General features: G+C 49.1%; 5 protein-coding genes across 5 annotated transcripts; 4 read left to right on the top strand and 1 right to left on the bottom strand.

Moving 5' to 3' along the window:
* Positions 1–426: 426 nt before the first annotated feature.
* On the top strand, positions 427–1,726 carry F4812DRAFT_459738 (uncharacterized protein; the record flags this gene model as incomplete). Its single annotated transcript, XM_047937601.1, has 2 exons — positions 427–1,145; positions 1,285–1,726. The coding sequence occupies 2 exons, from the start codon at positions 427–429 to the stop codon at positions 1,724–1,726; spliced, it is 1,161 nt and encodes a 386-aa protein (XP_047789949.1).
* A 1,556-nt stretch (positions 1,727–3,282) lies between these two features.
* Positions 3,283–6,153, top strand: F4812DRAFT_430270 (thiamine pyrophosphate enzyme). The gene is made up of 4 exons (XM_047934339.1): positions 3,283–4,036; positions 4,091–4,130; positions 4,184–5,648; positions 5,706–6,153. The coding sequence occupies exons 1-4, from the start codon at positions 3,819–3,821 to the stop codon at positions 5,993–5,995; spliced, it is 2,013 nt and encodes a 670-aa protein (XP_047789950.1). The 5' UTR covers positions 3,283–3,818; the 3' UTR covers positions 5,996–6,153.
* Positions 6,154–6,832: 679 nt separating this feature from the next.
* On the top strand, positions 6,833–9,140 carry F4812DRAFT_430274 (chromatin remodelling complex Rsc7/Swp82 subunit-domain-containing protein). The gene is made up of 3 exons (XM_047934340.1): positions 6,833–7,049; positions 7,208–8,210; positions 8,281–9,140. The coding sequence occupies exons 1-3, from the start codon at positions 6,998–7,000 to the stop codon at positions 8,747–8,749; spliced, it is 1,524 nt and encodes a 507-aa protein (XP_047789951.1). The 5' UTR covers positions 6,833–6,997; the 3' UTR covers positions 8,750–9,140.
* A 971-nt stretch (positions 9,141–10,111) lies between these two features.
* Positions 10,112–11,565, top strand: F4812DRAFT_430276 (Aldo/keto reductase). Its single transcript, XM_047934341.1, has one exon. The coding sequence runs from the start codon at positions 10,350–10,352 to the stop codon at positions 11,493–11,495; it is 1,146 nt and encodes a 381-aa protein (XP_047789952.1). The 5' UTR covers positions 10,112–10,349; the 3' UTR covers positions 11,496–11,565.
* Positions 11,566–11,820: 255 nt separating this feature from the next.
* On the bottom strand, positions 11,821–12,897 carry F4812DRAFT_459742 (NAD(P)-binding protein; the record flags this gene model as incomplete). Its single annotated transcript, XM_047937602.1, has 4 exons — positions 11,821–12,086; positions 12,157–12,433; positions 12,518–12,765; positions 12,852–12,897. 4 exons carry the CDS (start codon positions 12,895–12,897, stop codon positions 11,821–11,823), a joined length of 837 nt encoding a protein of 278 aa, XP_047789953.1.
* Between the last annotated feature and the right edge of the window lie 1,533 nt (positions 12,898–14,430).

Below are 14,430 nucleotides of genomic sequence, written 5' to 3' on the forward strand. Positions count from 1 at the left end.
ATGGGCTAGGTAGGTATTAATTAAGTCGTGTGGGAGGAGTTGCAGCAGGATATCATATATCATCTCCGCGCTGGTACACTGCATGTCAGAAACGGATGCAAAGACCCATGTCGCCATGGAATATCTGCATGGAAAGCTGGAAAGGAGGCGTTTATGTTATGGGTGGTGTCAGCTTTTAATGCAACTCCAACGAGGGGGTGGGAACGCCGCTGAATAAAAGTAGGTAGGTACCTCTTATATTATATTACGAATCAAACAAATAGGACATAAGCCTTACTCGCTACCATATGGAATTAATGATCCTAGGCCAGCCACCTAGGAATAGGATACCATGACCCTACAGCTTTTATATATGCTAGCGTAATCTCACTCGGCCCATTCTTCCCCCCTCTCCCTTCGCTCGACTTCGTGTCCATGGCCCCCAGAATGTCAGAGATCTCGACGGCTCCTCCTACACCCACATTTACGCCGGCCCTGGAGCCGCCGCCTGGCGTAAAATCTAACCCCGACAATCCGGCTTCCCTAGCCCGACTGGCCGACATTACCATAGGGATATGTATCCCTTTCGTGACCATATTCTTCATTCTGCGATGCTATGCCCGCATCGTCATTAAGCGCACGTGGATCTTCGAGGACTTCATAGTGACGATCGCGTGGGCGGGTACCATCGCCTACTGCGGCATTATGAGGACGACCATGTCCCACCACGGCGGTCAGCACGGCTGGGATATCACGCCGGCCGAATTCCACGAGGCTTCGTATTGGTTCAACGTCGCGTCCATCGAGTACGGCGTCATGATCGGCGTCACCAAGCTCGCGGTCCTCTGGCTGTACCGTCGCGTGTTCTCGCCCATCCGGTGGAGCTTGTTCGACATCGCTATCGTCACGCTGATCGTCCTGATCAGCGGCTTCTACGGCATCACCACCTTCGTCAAGATCTTCGAGTGTAACCCGCGCGAGAGGATCTGGGACAAGACGCTCCCCGGGACCTGCGTGCAGACGAACCTCATCTTGAACATTAGCGGAGGCTTCAACACCGTGACCGATTTCCTCATCCTGCTGCTTCCGATCCACGCCGTCCGGCAGCTCCAGATGGATAAGTTCAAGCAGACGCTGGTCGTCTTGGCGTTTACCTTTGGTCTATGGTATGTCTTTCATGCTTTATTTCTTTCCGCAAGAGAAGAAAAGAAAAAAAAAAACGCAGAAGAAGATCGTTGAGTTGGAGAAAAAGAAAGGTGTTCCGCAAACGACTTGCAGATGGCATACTTATCGCGTAACGTACAGCGCTCCGATCTTCGCGGTAGTCGGGTTTGTCGTGCGGCTGAAGAACAGCGGCAACAAAGACACGTCCTGGCGACAGCCGGAGATCCTCCTCTGGGGCGCGGCGGAGCTCGCCTCGGGGAACCTGTGCGTGTGCTTCCCGGAGCTCGCGTTCCTGTTCCGCAAGCGGAACCGCCTGCAGGCCAACACGCCGAAGCGCCCGACCGCGTCCCAGGTGCGGGGGTGGAACGAATCGAAGGGCTCGTCGCACCCGCCCTCCGACCCGTACTTCACCAAGAGCCTGATGGGCACGATGTTCAGCACGAACGGAGACGGGCCGTATATCGAGCTGCAGGACCAGGGCCACGATGTGAATGTCACCCCGCTGAGAAATGGAGCGCGCGGGGAGAAGCCGGAAGAAGGCGTTGTAATAGTGAGAAACGAGGTTACGGTTGAGCGCCAATAGCGCTCTGCTAATTGTAAGGATTCTTTGTTCCATTCTACTGCACTGCTCGTCAATTTTACTTATGTCTTCGTCATTAGGATTATCGGGGTCGGAGTCGGCGTAATATGCACATAGGGTTTAGTGCTCAGTTAGGGTATGAATGTTTGGAAAGTAAGAGAAGGTATTCAAGGCGGCCGGATGATGAGCTGAGGGATTGATGGGGTACCTACTTTCAACGAGGTCCTGCGACCTTACCTTATGACCTTATTATGTGTGTTGTACTAGGTATGCTTCAGGTCCGTATTTATGACTTACCTATGTTCTCACAAATGTATATCTCGATACCATGACGATTTCTATTAAGAAATGGACAATCTCTGTTAAAAGTGAGAATGTTGGTATCCCTATATTGAACATGAGCTTGCGTTCAGGCAGGTAACACTTATCAGCATCGATCGAGCTCTCAAGCTTTTAACTTAAGATGAACGCCACGAGACATACCCCCGGCTGATAGTACGCCTATGGTATGTACTTCCAGCCTGAGCCTTTGCAGTGAAGATTAAAGGGCAACATGAGATGTAGGTAGTTATGCCATGATATTAGTTGATCGCTAGTATAGCTGCTATATTTCTGTAGCTGTGAAGCCATTAACCCGCAGCCTGTCATAGAGCTAGACATCAGGCCGCAAGGTTAGCAATTCTCTCACAGCATTTGCCAACCGTCCCATTGGAATTGTAGGTAGCGTATTTGGTTCTAGGCCAAAGATGCTTCTTGGGTAGAGAAATGAAAGATGACAGGTTTGGCTTCAAGAAAGGGAATTAAAATCAAGAGTAGGAGGTCGTCACTTCAGATACCAAAGCTCGGACGAATGGTATTAGGTAGACACATAAACCACACAACTTCATGACCAACATTTAACATAAGATGAGGTACTTTGCGAGCGTGGTCAACACGAAGCCATCTCACCCCTTATCCTTTCAACGATTTAATATTAGGATATCAAATTGAAGTTTTTCGAAAGTATCGACACTTTCCCTACTATCTCTCATCATCCTCTAAAAGCATTTTACTCCTATATCTTTCCGTAGTTTAGACGAGTATGTACTTATGACAGGTTAGTGGTACCTAAGGAGATACCCAGAAGGCTGGAAACTCACTCTGAAAGCATGTAGCCAGTCACAGTGATAAACAAAGGACTCGCATCCCGGAATACCAGCTACAACAACAGTCAGTTATTCCAAATAAAATCAATCGACTAGGTGATTAAAGATATGGTTAATCTCCGAAACGTCAGGTGTACGTTGCTCCAGAGGCGATGAGGCGATGACTGAGGTATATCGTTGGTTGGAGCTCGCGCGTTATCGCAGAAGGGCAACTTTTTTCGCATCCCTTACTTACACCATCCGAAGATAAGAGATGACTTTCACAATTCATTCGGGCAGCACAGTATACTAATACGTAAGTAAGAATATAACTGAGCCTATTTTTAGCTATCGCCGAGGGTACTGTATTAATGTTGACAGTGCTGTGGCTTCCGCTATCGCAAACAACTTGGGTGGCTTTAATCGGAGCAACTGACTACCTCCTAGCCAGTATAAGGCCGACTCGAGGCTCTGGACAAGACTAAGTAGCATACGAGGACATCATCTACCTTAGGTACCTCCTACGGTTCTTGTTTCGCCCCGTACGGGCGCTGCTCAAACCATAGTTCAGTCGTGAGCCAACGGATTTATTAGTTAAGACTACTTTATCTAATAATTTAGGTACTTGGCTTTTGGTGTTGTTCGATATTCTACGGATTGTGTGCCTTTGGAATATACCTACGATTTAAACATCGTATTAAACCTTCAAGATAAGACATCTTTAAAAGTGTCTCCTATAATCTGATAATACATCTTTTTTTTTTCTCTAATCAGGGGTTTGTCTAGAAAGATCTCATTCACACGGTTGCCTACCTGGTGGTCTTTGTAATCGGCAAACGTAACCCCTGGCTTCCGTGTAACTATATCATATATCCGATGCCACCCGCCCTGCATGATTCAAAAAAAAAAAAAAAATCTCCCCTCCTCCTGACAATGGTCGCCTACCGCAGTCCTAGGTATATCTTGCTAGGATGGCTTTTCGAGGGTTGCTCAGCCGCCGGTTGGCGATAAATATCGCCCCAAAGCCATATTGTTCTCGTGCATTGGTTCCCGTTTCTCCTTTCACAGGTCGTTGTTCTCGCGCTAGGATACCGCTTACTTGCGCTGCTGCTACCTATTCAACATACAAACACGCGCCTCAAACATCAAAGCCAGTAAATATGGCTGCACCGCAGAGTACCGCTGGATCGTACGTATTATTCTGTTATTATTATATGTTATTTACGAAACTGAGTTGAATTAGATATACAACCGCATTTGCCCTGTTCGAGGGACTTTGGGAAGTAAGTGTCACCTTTCACTTCATGGTGGCATCGAAGCTTACCGTAGTTACAAGGCTGGCATAACGACATGCTTCGTCAATGTCGGGTCGGATCACCCATCCATCATTGAGGCCATTGTCAAAGGCAAGAGGGAGCGACCGAACTCCTGGCCTAGGATGATTACGTGCCCTTCCGAGGTCACAGCGATTTCAATGGCTGATGGGTATGCTCGCGTGACAGGAAAGCCGCAGGCTGTTCTCGTGCACGTCGATGTAGGAACCCAAGCTCTCGGCCAAGGCATCCACAATGCAAGCGTCGGTCGGGCGCCCATATTCATTTTTGCTGGCCTGTGCCCGTACACGGAGGCCGGGGAGCTTCCTGGCTCCCGCACGGAGTATATGCACTGGCTGCAGGAGGCGCCGGACCAAAAAGCCATTGTGCGACAGTATTGCAGGTATACGGGCGAAGTCCGCACCGGGCTAAATATCAAGCAGACCATTGGGCGCGCGCTTCAATTCGCGAGCAGCACTCCGAAGGGCCCCGTTTACGTCGCAAGCGCACGAGAAGTTCTGGCTCAAGAAATCCCACAGTCTTCGCTAGATCAAGCGCAGTGGGTACCGATCGGCCCAAGTGCGCTTCCGGCTGATGCGATCCACGACATCGCTACGGCCCTCGTCCAAGCCGAGCGCCCGCTTATTATCACGGGATACTCTGGCCGCGATCGACGAACCCCGGAACTTCTCGTCGCTCTGGCGGACCTCATTCCGGGCATACGCGTCCACGACACGGGCGGGAGCGACGTGTGTTTTCCCTTCAACCATGTCGCTTCCGAGGGTTTCCGTCTTAGCATGGACGACTGCAGCAAAGACGCGGACGTGGTGTTCCTCCTCGACTGTGATGTGCCGTGGATCCCGTCCCGCAACCCGCCGCCGAAGAACGCCAAGATATTCCACGTAGACAGCGACCCCCTAAATCAGCAGATCCCCGTATCTTTCTTCCCGGCACACGGACGCTGGAAAGCAGAGAGTTTCACCGCGCTCACGCAACTGGTCAACCATATCAAGAACGATTCTGCGCTTACGAAGACGCTGCAGGATTCCAAGTATGCAGCGCGTGGCGAAGCTCGCGCAGAAGCTCATAAAGCTCGTCTAGCGAGCTTCGCTTCCCTGCCGCGCTTGGACGACCAAGAACCGCTAAATGGGCACAACATCGGCAGTCTCCTGAAGTCAGCCCTCCCGGACTCCACAACCTACGTTGTGGAAGCAGTTACGGCGGGACAGATATTATATGACCAGGTACAGCCCAGTCGGCCGGGGAGCTGGATCAATTGCGGTGGGACGGGTATCGGTTGGAGCAATGGCGCAGCGCTGGGCGTTAAGATGGCGCTGGCGGATCTGGAGAAGGAGGGGACGGAGAAGCCAGGCCTCGTCTGCCAACTAGTTGGCGATGGAAGTTTTATGTGCGCTGCGCCGTCTACTGCGCTTTGGGTGGGGAGCAAGTACAAGATCCCAATTCTAACAATCGTCTTGAATAACGGAGGTAAGTCAATCTTTTTGACTTGGGTTGCGACCACCACACTGACACATTTTTCTCTAGGCTGGAAAGCTCCGCGGAATTCGACGGAACTCGTCTATCCCAAGGGCCTCAACATCTCCGCAACGGACGAGGAGATCAACGTCTCTTTCCGTCCGACGCCCAACTATGCCGCTCTGGCAGAAGCGGCGGCGGGGTCGGAAGTCGGCTGGGATAATGCGGCAGAGAATGCCGATACATGGATGAAAGGACTCAGAGTGAAAACGGTAGCGGAGTTCAAGGAGGCGCTTCGAACTGCGAGAAAACGGGTAGCCGAGGAGGGGAAGGGAATGCTAATCGAAGTATTGATGTGAAAATCAAGAAAGGGGGGTGTTTTATAATGGTAGGGGTTTACTATTATACTAGGTTAGATTTATCCGTAGCAAAACATGTCTAGGTACCAAATATAGGTACGTTATCTCGAAGATTAAGAGGCGCCTTTATATCAAGTGGTTAAATCAAACTAATTTGCTCATGACAATATGTGGGATGCTGTATACCATAACCTGGTAACCCCCTGATTACTTTGCGTGAGGCCAGTGGAGGTATATTAGGAGGTATGAATAGGGGTAATATGCCGCGCAGCTATCCCACAATACGATTAGTTAGCGGAACAAACCTTAAAAAGACCACGGCGAGTCTTTAGTCGTAGTGTATAATTTATCATTTCTTGAACACGAGAGTCTGCTCTCAGATTTTAGAGGAAAACATCCAAGGTGCCAAGGTAAGCATTTGGAGATCTTTGGGCGGTAGGCGTAAGTGGTTCAAGGTGTACTTCGTACTAGCCTTAGGTACCTAGGTACGGTACTCTAAGGCTTAGGTATGGACTTCAAGCTTGGATACCTTGAGCAGGCAAATATAGGGAAATTATAATTATTTTTTATTTCTCTATACTCATAAATTTTGTTCTACTTATGCGTCTCTCTCGTTTCAAAAATTGGTGTACGGAGTAGAAATGTTTGTTTTTAGTGGGAAGTTTAGGAGGCAGGTACTTCGTACTTCTTCACCTTAGGTACAGATAGCAACTGAAAAACAGCCTGTGTTACGTAATTAATCTGCCGCTAACGCCATTGGTGGATTTGGCTTAGCAAAAAGGCAGCTACAGCGCGTTATCAGTGTGTCCTAATCCCTAATCCCTAATCGCCTGCCGCGCCGCGTTCTTCAACATTCCGTCAATTGAAGCCTCTCCATCTTTTTTATTAATCGCATTCAATTGACTTTTAATCTTCAACGTCGTCACAGTCTGCTCACTTCGGGCCACTTCCTATCTTTCTGTTAGCCCCCTTCATGCGCATCGCTACCCCACAACTATAAATATGCCCCGGCGACCTGGTCGTGCAGCCGCCAAGCGCGCTGCTGCAAAACTTGGTAAGTCACTACAATTATCAATTCTGTTTTTTATTATTTTATGTTTTTCTTGTTGCACACGCTGTTGAAATTCGGCTGCACCTCTCGCATTTTTTAAAACCTTGGAATTTAATGTTTATTCCCCCGTCACTTAACTAATCTAAATATCAATGCCGCAGAGAGCACCCCGAGAGCCCTCGAGGAGATCGAGGATGAGATAATGCCAGATGCCGACGCATCAGATGGGGAACAGCAAGCAGAACCTGAGGAACAAGAGAACGAAGATGAATCCGGCGCCGAGGCCGAGGAGAACCAAGACTCCGATGTGCCATCCGCGAAATCACCTTCTCCTCCACCCCAACCAGTCATCCGAAGAAGACGTCTAGGCCGTCCTCCGAAGAACCGACCGCCGGACTGGGATACCCTGCCGCTCGAGACTCCCCAGCGCGATCCGAATGAAACTCCAAGGCGCCGCGGTCGCGGAGGGTGGAGAGGTAGAGGCGGTCGAAAGGGAGCTTCTTATCAGCCGACGCAGCAAACGATTGACAAAGAAGGCAATATGATGGACATTGTTGACGATGAAGTTGCGTTGCCTGAGGATCCCGAAGGAGAGACCAAGGTAGACAAGATGGGGAACTTGCAAGGAGGACGCGAGTACCGTTGCCGAACATTCACTGTAGCGGGCCGGGGAGATCGCCTCTACATGTTGTCCACTGAGCCTGCCCGTTGCGTGGGATTCAGGGATTCATACTTGTTTTTCACTAAACACAAGCGCCTTTACAAAATCATTGTGGACGATGACGAGAAACGAGACATGATCGAACGCGATATCATCCCCCATTCGTACAAGGGTCGTGCGATAGGAATCGTCACGGCCCGCTCGGTGTTCAGGGAGTTTGGCGCGTTGATTATCGTCGGCGGAAAGCGAATCATTGACGATTACGAGGTCGCCAAAGCCCGAGCCGAGGGCGTTGTCGAGGGCGAGCTTGCTGATCCTAATGACAAGTTCGTCGAGGGCGAGGAATACAACAAAAATCAGTATGTTGCTTGGCACGGTGCTAGTGCTGTTTACCATTCAGGGGCACCCTCTGTTCCTACTCAAAGCGGCAAAGTGGACATTAAAAAGAGGCGTGTGAACGTTACAGACGTCAACTGGCAATTTGAACACGCCCGCGAGGCAAGGTACGTTTATGATTATCTTCGGTTAACAATTACCGTGAGTATTTGGAATAATTATTAACTGGCTTTGTAGTCGCTTCAACTCCGAAATTGGCGCTGTTCGACGGTTGAACTTATCTGGCGTCTATGATGTTCACACTAATATGTTGCAATACCCTGCCATAATGCAGCCTACGCACGCGAGATTCGAGCAAGTTGCAGATTCCTCTGCCCCAACTGGTAGTGCTCGATTCCCACCACTGGACCCTAAGATCCCTCGTAATTTTAAGGTTATCGACGCGTATATGGAAATCCCCCCAGCCGGTCTCTCATCCGCCGTATACGAGCAGCGAGAGGTCCCGGACTTCCTTGCTGAGTTCCAGGGGCTCGGAGCGGTATCGAAAGACGTCTTGGACGAGTTACCAGCCGAATGCCGAGAAGCGTTTGAGAAGGCGCGGGAGAGGGAGAATTCTTGGAAATCTAAGTGGGGCCCGGAGTCGACGACGGCTCACCGTAGACCTCCTATCATCGATGCTGCAATCGTGCCTTATAGCAGGATGTGAGGTCATTGTGATCTACTGCCTTCTTAATTGGCAGGCATAGCAATACGCATACCATTGCTCTTTTCAAGGCCGTTTTGTTCCATAATCGCCGTTTCTCGGCTAACCATAAGAAAGCTATGTCCAACCCGGCGTTTTTTTATACTGGTAATGCGTGCACGGTCGCAGCTTCATCATGATTATGTACGAGTAGTGCAGTCGAGGGGGGGGGGCGTTTTAGGTCGCTGCGAAAGAAAGAAAAAAAGACACGACAGGATGTTGTCTTAGGTAAACGCGGCAGAGTTGGCATCGATTTAGTAACTAGGCGTTTTTAGCTTTAATGGTAACTATTAGATTCTCTACACCTGTGGTATATGGGTGTGATCCTAATTGATTCGATTTAGCTACCTCCTAATTGTTGTACTTATTTATCCATGTTTGGCCGTATCATCAGTGTTCTTATCCAGGGTTATTCCTGTAGGTACCTAACCTAACCTAGATGTAGGCCCCTGAGGCAACCCCTGCTGAACATGAATTCCGATTCGTAGAAAGGTCAATAGTAGTATTCGGCTAAGAGGTACAGTATATAGCTACGTGGTTGAGAGCCATATATCTTCCAAACGTTGGCAGAGAATGTTCCATGCATTTACCCAATAGAGTATAAGTGCTTACTTACCGGTATTGTCAAGTATCCCAGAAGCACGGTACCCAATCATAGTAGGTCCTTCAACTACAACTAGAACTACACACGTATGAGGTGCATTTTGACTGGCGGCGGTGCAACCTGATAGGATTTAAAGTTGTTGATCCTCCGGTAAACAGAAACAACTAGCCGGCTTTAGGAGTTTATACGATAGTTCAAAGTGTCATTACGATAATATAATAGACTTGATAAATTTCTTACACCTACTAGACATGACTCTTCCGGCGTAATCCCACTCCATATGGCATGCAACGTTAGTAATCGCAAACGGATTTAAGAGTATTTACGGGGCTTGGATCTCTCTTCGCAGGTACAGCAAGAGAGGCACGTTTCCTTACTCCCATGTTAGATCTCGAATTTCCCTCTCATTGAAGAACCTGTTGATGAAATGAGATAACAACTCTCAAGTTAAACCTATAGGTCATGTATAGTTTCTGCGCACTTATAAGGATAAATATGGTGATAGGGGCAGATAGATTAGTAGCTGAGTTATAATCCCAAGTACATATTAACTCCATGTACCTTTAGGTACCTGTATTTAGCTGCCGATGCTCTAGTCGGACTTAGTTGGCGTAGCTTACTGATAACTTCCATACCAGTTAATGATGACGCTACCAGCTCTTGCCTATCCTCATAATAGCATAGATGATAACTCTATGGCAGTAGTGGAGACTCAATTGCGTCATGGGCTTCCGAGTTTCTTGATAAGCTAGGGAATTGTAAGTGTAGAATGACGAGCTACAGCTATCGGGTTTATGGAAGGTGCAACAGATTGCTAAGCAAGTATATTTGTTGACGCTATGCCTAATGACTATTAGATGGGATTTAAGACATACTCGCTATCTTAACCCCATTCAATCGTCTTTTTCCATTGCATAATTTCAAAAAGTTGCACACGTATAAATTTCCACTTCCCCCCTCATGTCTCGTGTATTCCGCGGTTTTACATCCACCATCCCTATCATCCCCAGCATCCCCAGAACCCAGCTACAGCACATCAGGAGAATAGCCACAATGCCCGCAGTAAGATCCGCATACGATCCCAAGGATATGCAGTTCCGCCATCTCGGCCCAACCGGTCTGAAGGTGAGCGTGCTGTCCTTGGGTGGATGGTTAACCTATGGAGGCACCGAGAAGGGCGAGATTGTCAAGAAATGCCTCGAGACCGCCTGGAATCACGGCATTAATACGTTCGACACAGCAGAGACTTATGCCGCGGGAGAGTCTGAGCTGGAGATGGGTAAAGCTCTGAAGGAACTTGATTGGCCCCGTGATGAGTATGTTCTTACCACTAAGATCTTCTTTGGCACCGGTCGTAAGGAACCCAACACGCGTGGGCTTAGCCGGAAGCACATTGTCGAGGGTCTCAAGTCATCCCTCGAGCGTCTGCAACAACCATATGTCGACGTTGTTTTCGCTCACCGCCCCGACTATGCTACACCTATGAGAGAAATTGTCGAGGGCTTCACTCAGGTTATTCGGAATCTCAATCTGGCCTACTACTGGGGTACGTCAGAGTGGAGCGCTATCCAGATCATGGAAGCCACCCAGATCGCAGAGCGATACAATCTCATTGCCCCCGTGGTTGAACAGCCCCAATACAACGCATTTCACCGCCAGCGATTCGAAGTTGAATACGCACCGCTCTTTGAGCAGTTCAAGTACGGCGCCACAATTTGGTCTCCGCTCGCCTCTGGCCTCTTGACAGGGAAATACAACGACGGGATCCCCGAAGGATCGCGTTTTGCGAAGCACGGAGAATTCTTTGAAGGCACCATCAAATCGCTACAGACGGAGGAGGGTAAGGCGAAGATCGAGAAGGTGAGGAAGCTGACCGCAATTGCGGAACGTCTTGGTGGAACTACTGCGTCCTTAGCGTTGGCCTGGACCCTGAAGAACCCGAACGTCAGCACAGTGATCCTCGGCGCCACGAAAGTCGAGCAGATCGAGGACAACGTCAAGGCCCTGAAGTTGTTGGATAAGCTGACACCGGATGTTCTGGAAGAAATCGAGAAGATTCTTGATAACGCCCCGGCTCAACCCCCGAAGTATGGGCGTGAGAGGTAGAAGGTCGATCAAATAAAATACGACTAAAAAAATGATAGTCAGGCTAATAATAGAACTTCCTTACAAGCACAGACATTTCACTTTTCGGATCCGAAGTCATCTTTTGTGAACTTTGAATAATTTTTTATTTATTTCATTCGTGGTACCTGAAAGAGCGTCCGGCATATGGACAGCTGACCTGATGTTAGGTGCCTAATAAACCCCGGCATATCCCAAACTACCTAGGACCATAAAAAGGGGCCAGGTTCTCATCGTGTGGCCGAAGCCTCTAAACGCCTTAAGCCTTTCCTTAAGGCTAACTCATGTCCACTAAATATTATGCTGATCACATATCCGGACTGCAGGGACCAACTGTCATAGCCCCATCAACCACGAAGTTGGTACCGTTGACCCAACTTGAACTCGGGCTGCATAGGAAGAGAACCACGTCCGCAATCTCCTCTGGGATCCCCATGCGACCCATCGGCATGTGGGAAGAAATGACCTTCTCTAACGTCGGGACGCCCTTAATGGCACTTTGCACTACAGGGGTATCCACCCACGACGGCGAGACGCAGTTAACGCGAATGTTGTGTTTGATGTTATCAATAGCTATGAAGAATGTAAGCAAACCGGGGATTTTCTGTACCGGGACTGGAAAAATGTAGTGGCGCTCGCTCACCTGCAGTCTTGGTTAAACCTATTACCGCGTGCTTGGAGGCAACGCATTGAACTATTTTCGGTAGGCCAATAAGGCCAACGACCGAGCCAATGTTCACAATAACTCCGCGGGAAACACCCCGGGCCGGAAGGGCTTCGTCGATGACTATAGGCTTTTGGGCGGCCATGACCTTCGTGGCGGCCTTTATGACTAGAAAAGACCCTTGTACGTTGACGTCGAACGTCCTCCTCAACGTGTCCAGGCCCGTCTCTGATACCTCGTTGTACTCTCCCAGAACCTAAACGCGGAGCACATGTACTTGTTAGCACGGCGGGAATCGCGAGTAGTGGCAGTAGTAGCGCAAAAAAATCGTAGAACGTACAGCAGCTCCGTTTACGACGTAGTCGATGCGCCCGAAAGTCTCCGCCATGCGGTCGATGGCATTCTGGACGGACTCCGGATCCGACACGTCGAGTTGGTAAGCCTCCACGCGGAACTCGGGGTTTATGGCGACGGCTTTGCATTCCGCGGCCGCCTTCATCGCCAGATCAAGGTTGATATCCGCTATCACCAGCCCGCGTACCCCGCGTCGCGCAAGCGCCACGCAGACGGCTTTCGAAATTCCGCTAGCTATGGGGAAAAGTTAGACCTTCCGACGAGACAAATGACTACGGCTTTTCGCTAAGGGCGAAATGGGGCATTTTTCTTTTTCTTACCTCCGCCGGTGACGAAAGCATTTCCCGTGAACTCTTGGCCAGGCATGTTGGATAGGTTAGGCTAGGTATGTTACTATATGAGAAGTTGATGTAGGTATTGATATGAGGGGGTATATAGAGAGACTGGTAAAGGCGGTTAAGACGTTATAATGATGATATCAAGGGAGAGCCATATCAAGTAAAGGGAGACGCAAACATATATATATACGTGGTCGGTTCTAATAGCGTACAGCGAACTTGGACCCCTCCCCCCTGAAGGGACTAGTTATAATCCCGGCATGTTTAGAGATATAGGTAAAGACCATATCCCTGACGACATCGTACAAGTACCGCGAATTGCGGCAGGGGAGAGAAGAAGAAATTGCCTATGGCAAAACTTTTTGTTTGGCGGTGACCTATGATTCTAGCTACTAGCTACCAGCTCGCTGGGGTGGTGCCACTCACGAGGGCTTTGTATACATGTTAATTCATGCATTAGGTACCTTCAAACCAACAGCACCAGCACCATCCGAGAAATCGGTTAGCTCACGGTTTGTTTGGACCAATTCCCCATGCGCGCGTATTGCCATATCAAGCAGCCATCGACTCGGAATTGAGGGGTGTACCCTAGACGAATCGTGGTCTCCTATAATAGTAGTGCTACTACTAGTACGATATTACTAACCCCGTTGACCGCCGGACATGGGCCCCGAGAAGTATCCACACGGGGACTATGTATGAACTTTTTTGGTGCAGCGCGGGCCTGTTCCGTGATCTTATCTTGGCTGTTGTGAATAATAGTGTGTTAACGTCTTGATTTTTTTTTTTTCCTGATAGCGACTCCTGATACTGTTGATTTTGGAGTCTTGTTTACGTTTAGTTGTGTAGATCACTAATCTTTGTGTAAGAACCCTTGTTCAGCGGTCTACGGGATAGCTAGTACTAAGTAGTAGTGTGTATCTTGGTAGGTGGCTATTAGCTAGCTATGATACATACATACATACTACTACCACCTTGCCTGCTGCTGCCAGGTTGATTTCGTCACATGTAACGCTTTCCCGAATCTTTCAAATAATAGGTACAAGCTACTACTATGTCCTATAGCCGACCGACCCCTATCATACGTACTTGCTTCTAACTTGACAGATACCGTACCGAATGTTATCACGCCGACAGGGCCCCCCACATGTCTGGGGATCCACAGCCACGTTTCTACCCCCCTGGCATATACTTGGCAACCCGGTTCATATGCGCTGTCGACATTTGCCGCAGAGGGTTATTTGCAGATTCGTCGATCTCTTCGTTTATGTACTACGTATGTATGGCTTGATGATCGTCTCTCGATATGCCTGTCTATTGTTAGGCTTGCGTCTCAACTGCAGAAGAAAGGGTCTTTCCATGACGCGGTTTTCGAACGTTGAGGATCTTTCTTTTTCTTCTTCTTTTTACACATCTAGGTTATGTAGGTACTTTTGTGCAGCAACTAATAACTCCACTCGCTGACCCCAGGGCCTATCTTCCTCATGTCTCAACACTTCGTGGGCAAAGACAAACTACCTAGGTAGTTGGTAGGCAGCCCGCACAGCTGAAGGAGGCCTTG

This window comes from Daldinia caldariorum (assembly GCF_022478825.1).
Source record: "Daldinia caldariorum strain CBS 122874 unplaced genomic scaffold F4812scaffold_9, whole genome shotgun sequence".
Classification (NCBI taxonomy): Eukaryota; Fungi; Ascomycota; class Sordariomycetes; order Xylariales; family Hypoxylaceae; genus Daldinia; species Daldinia caldariorum.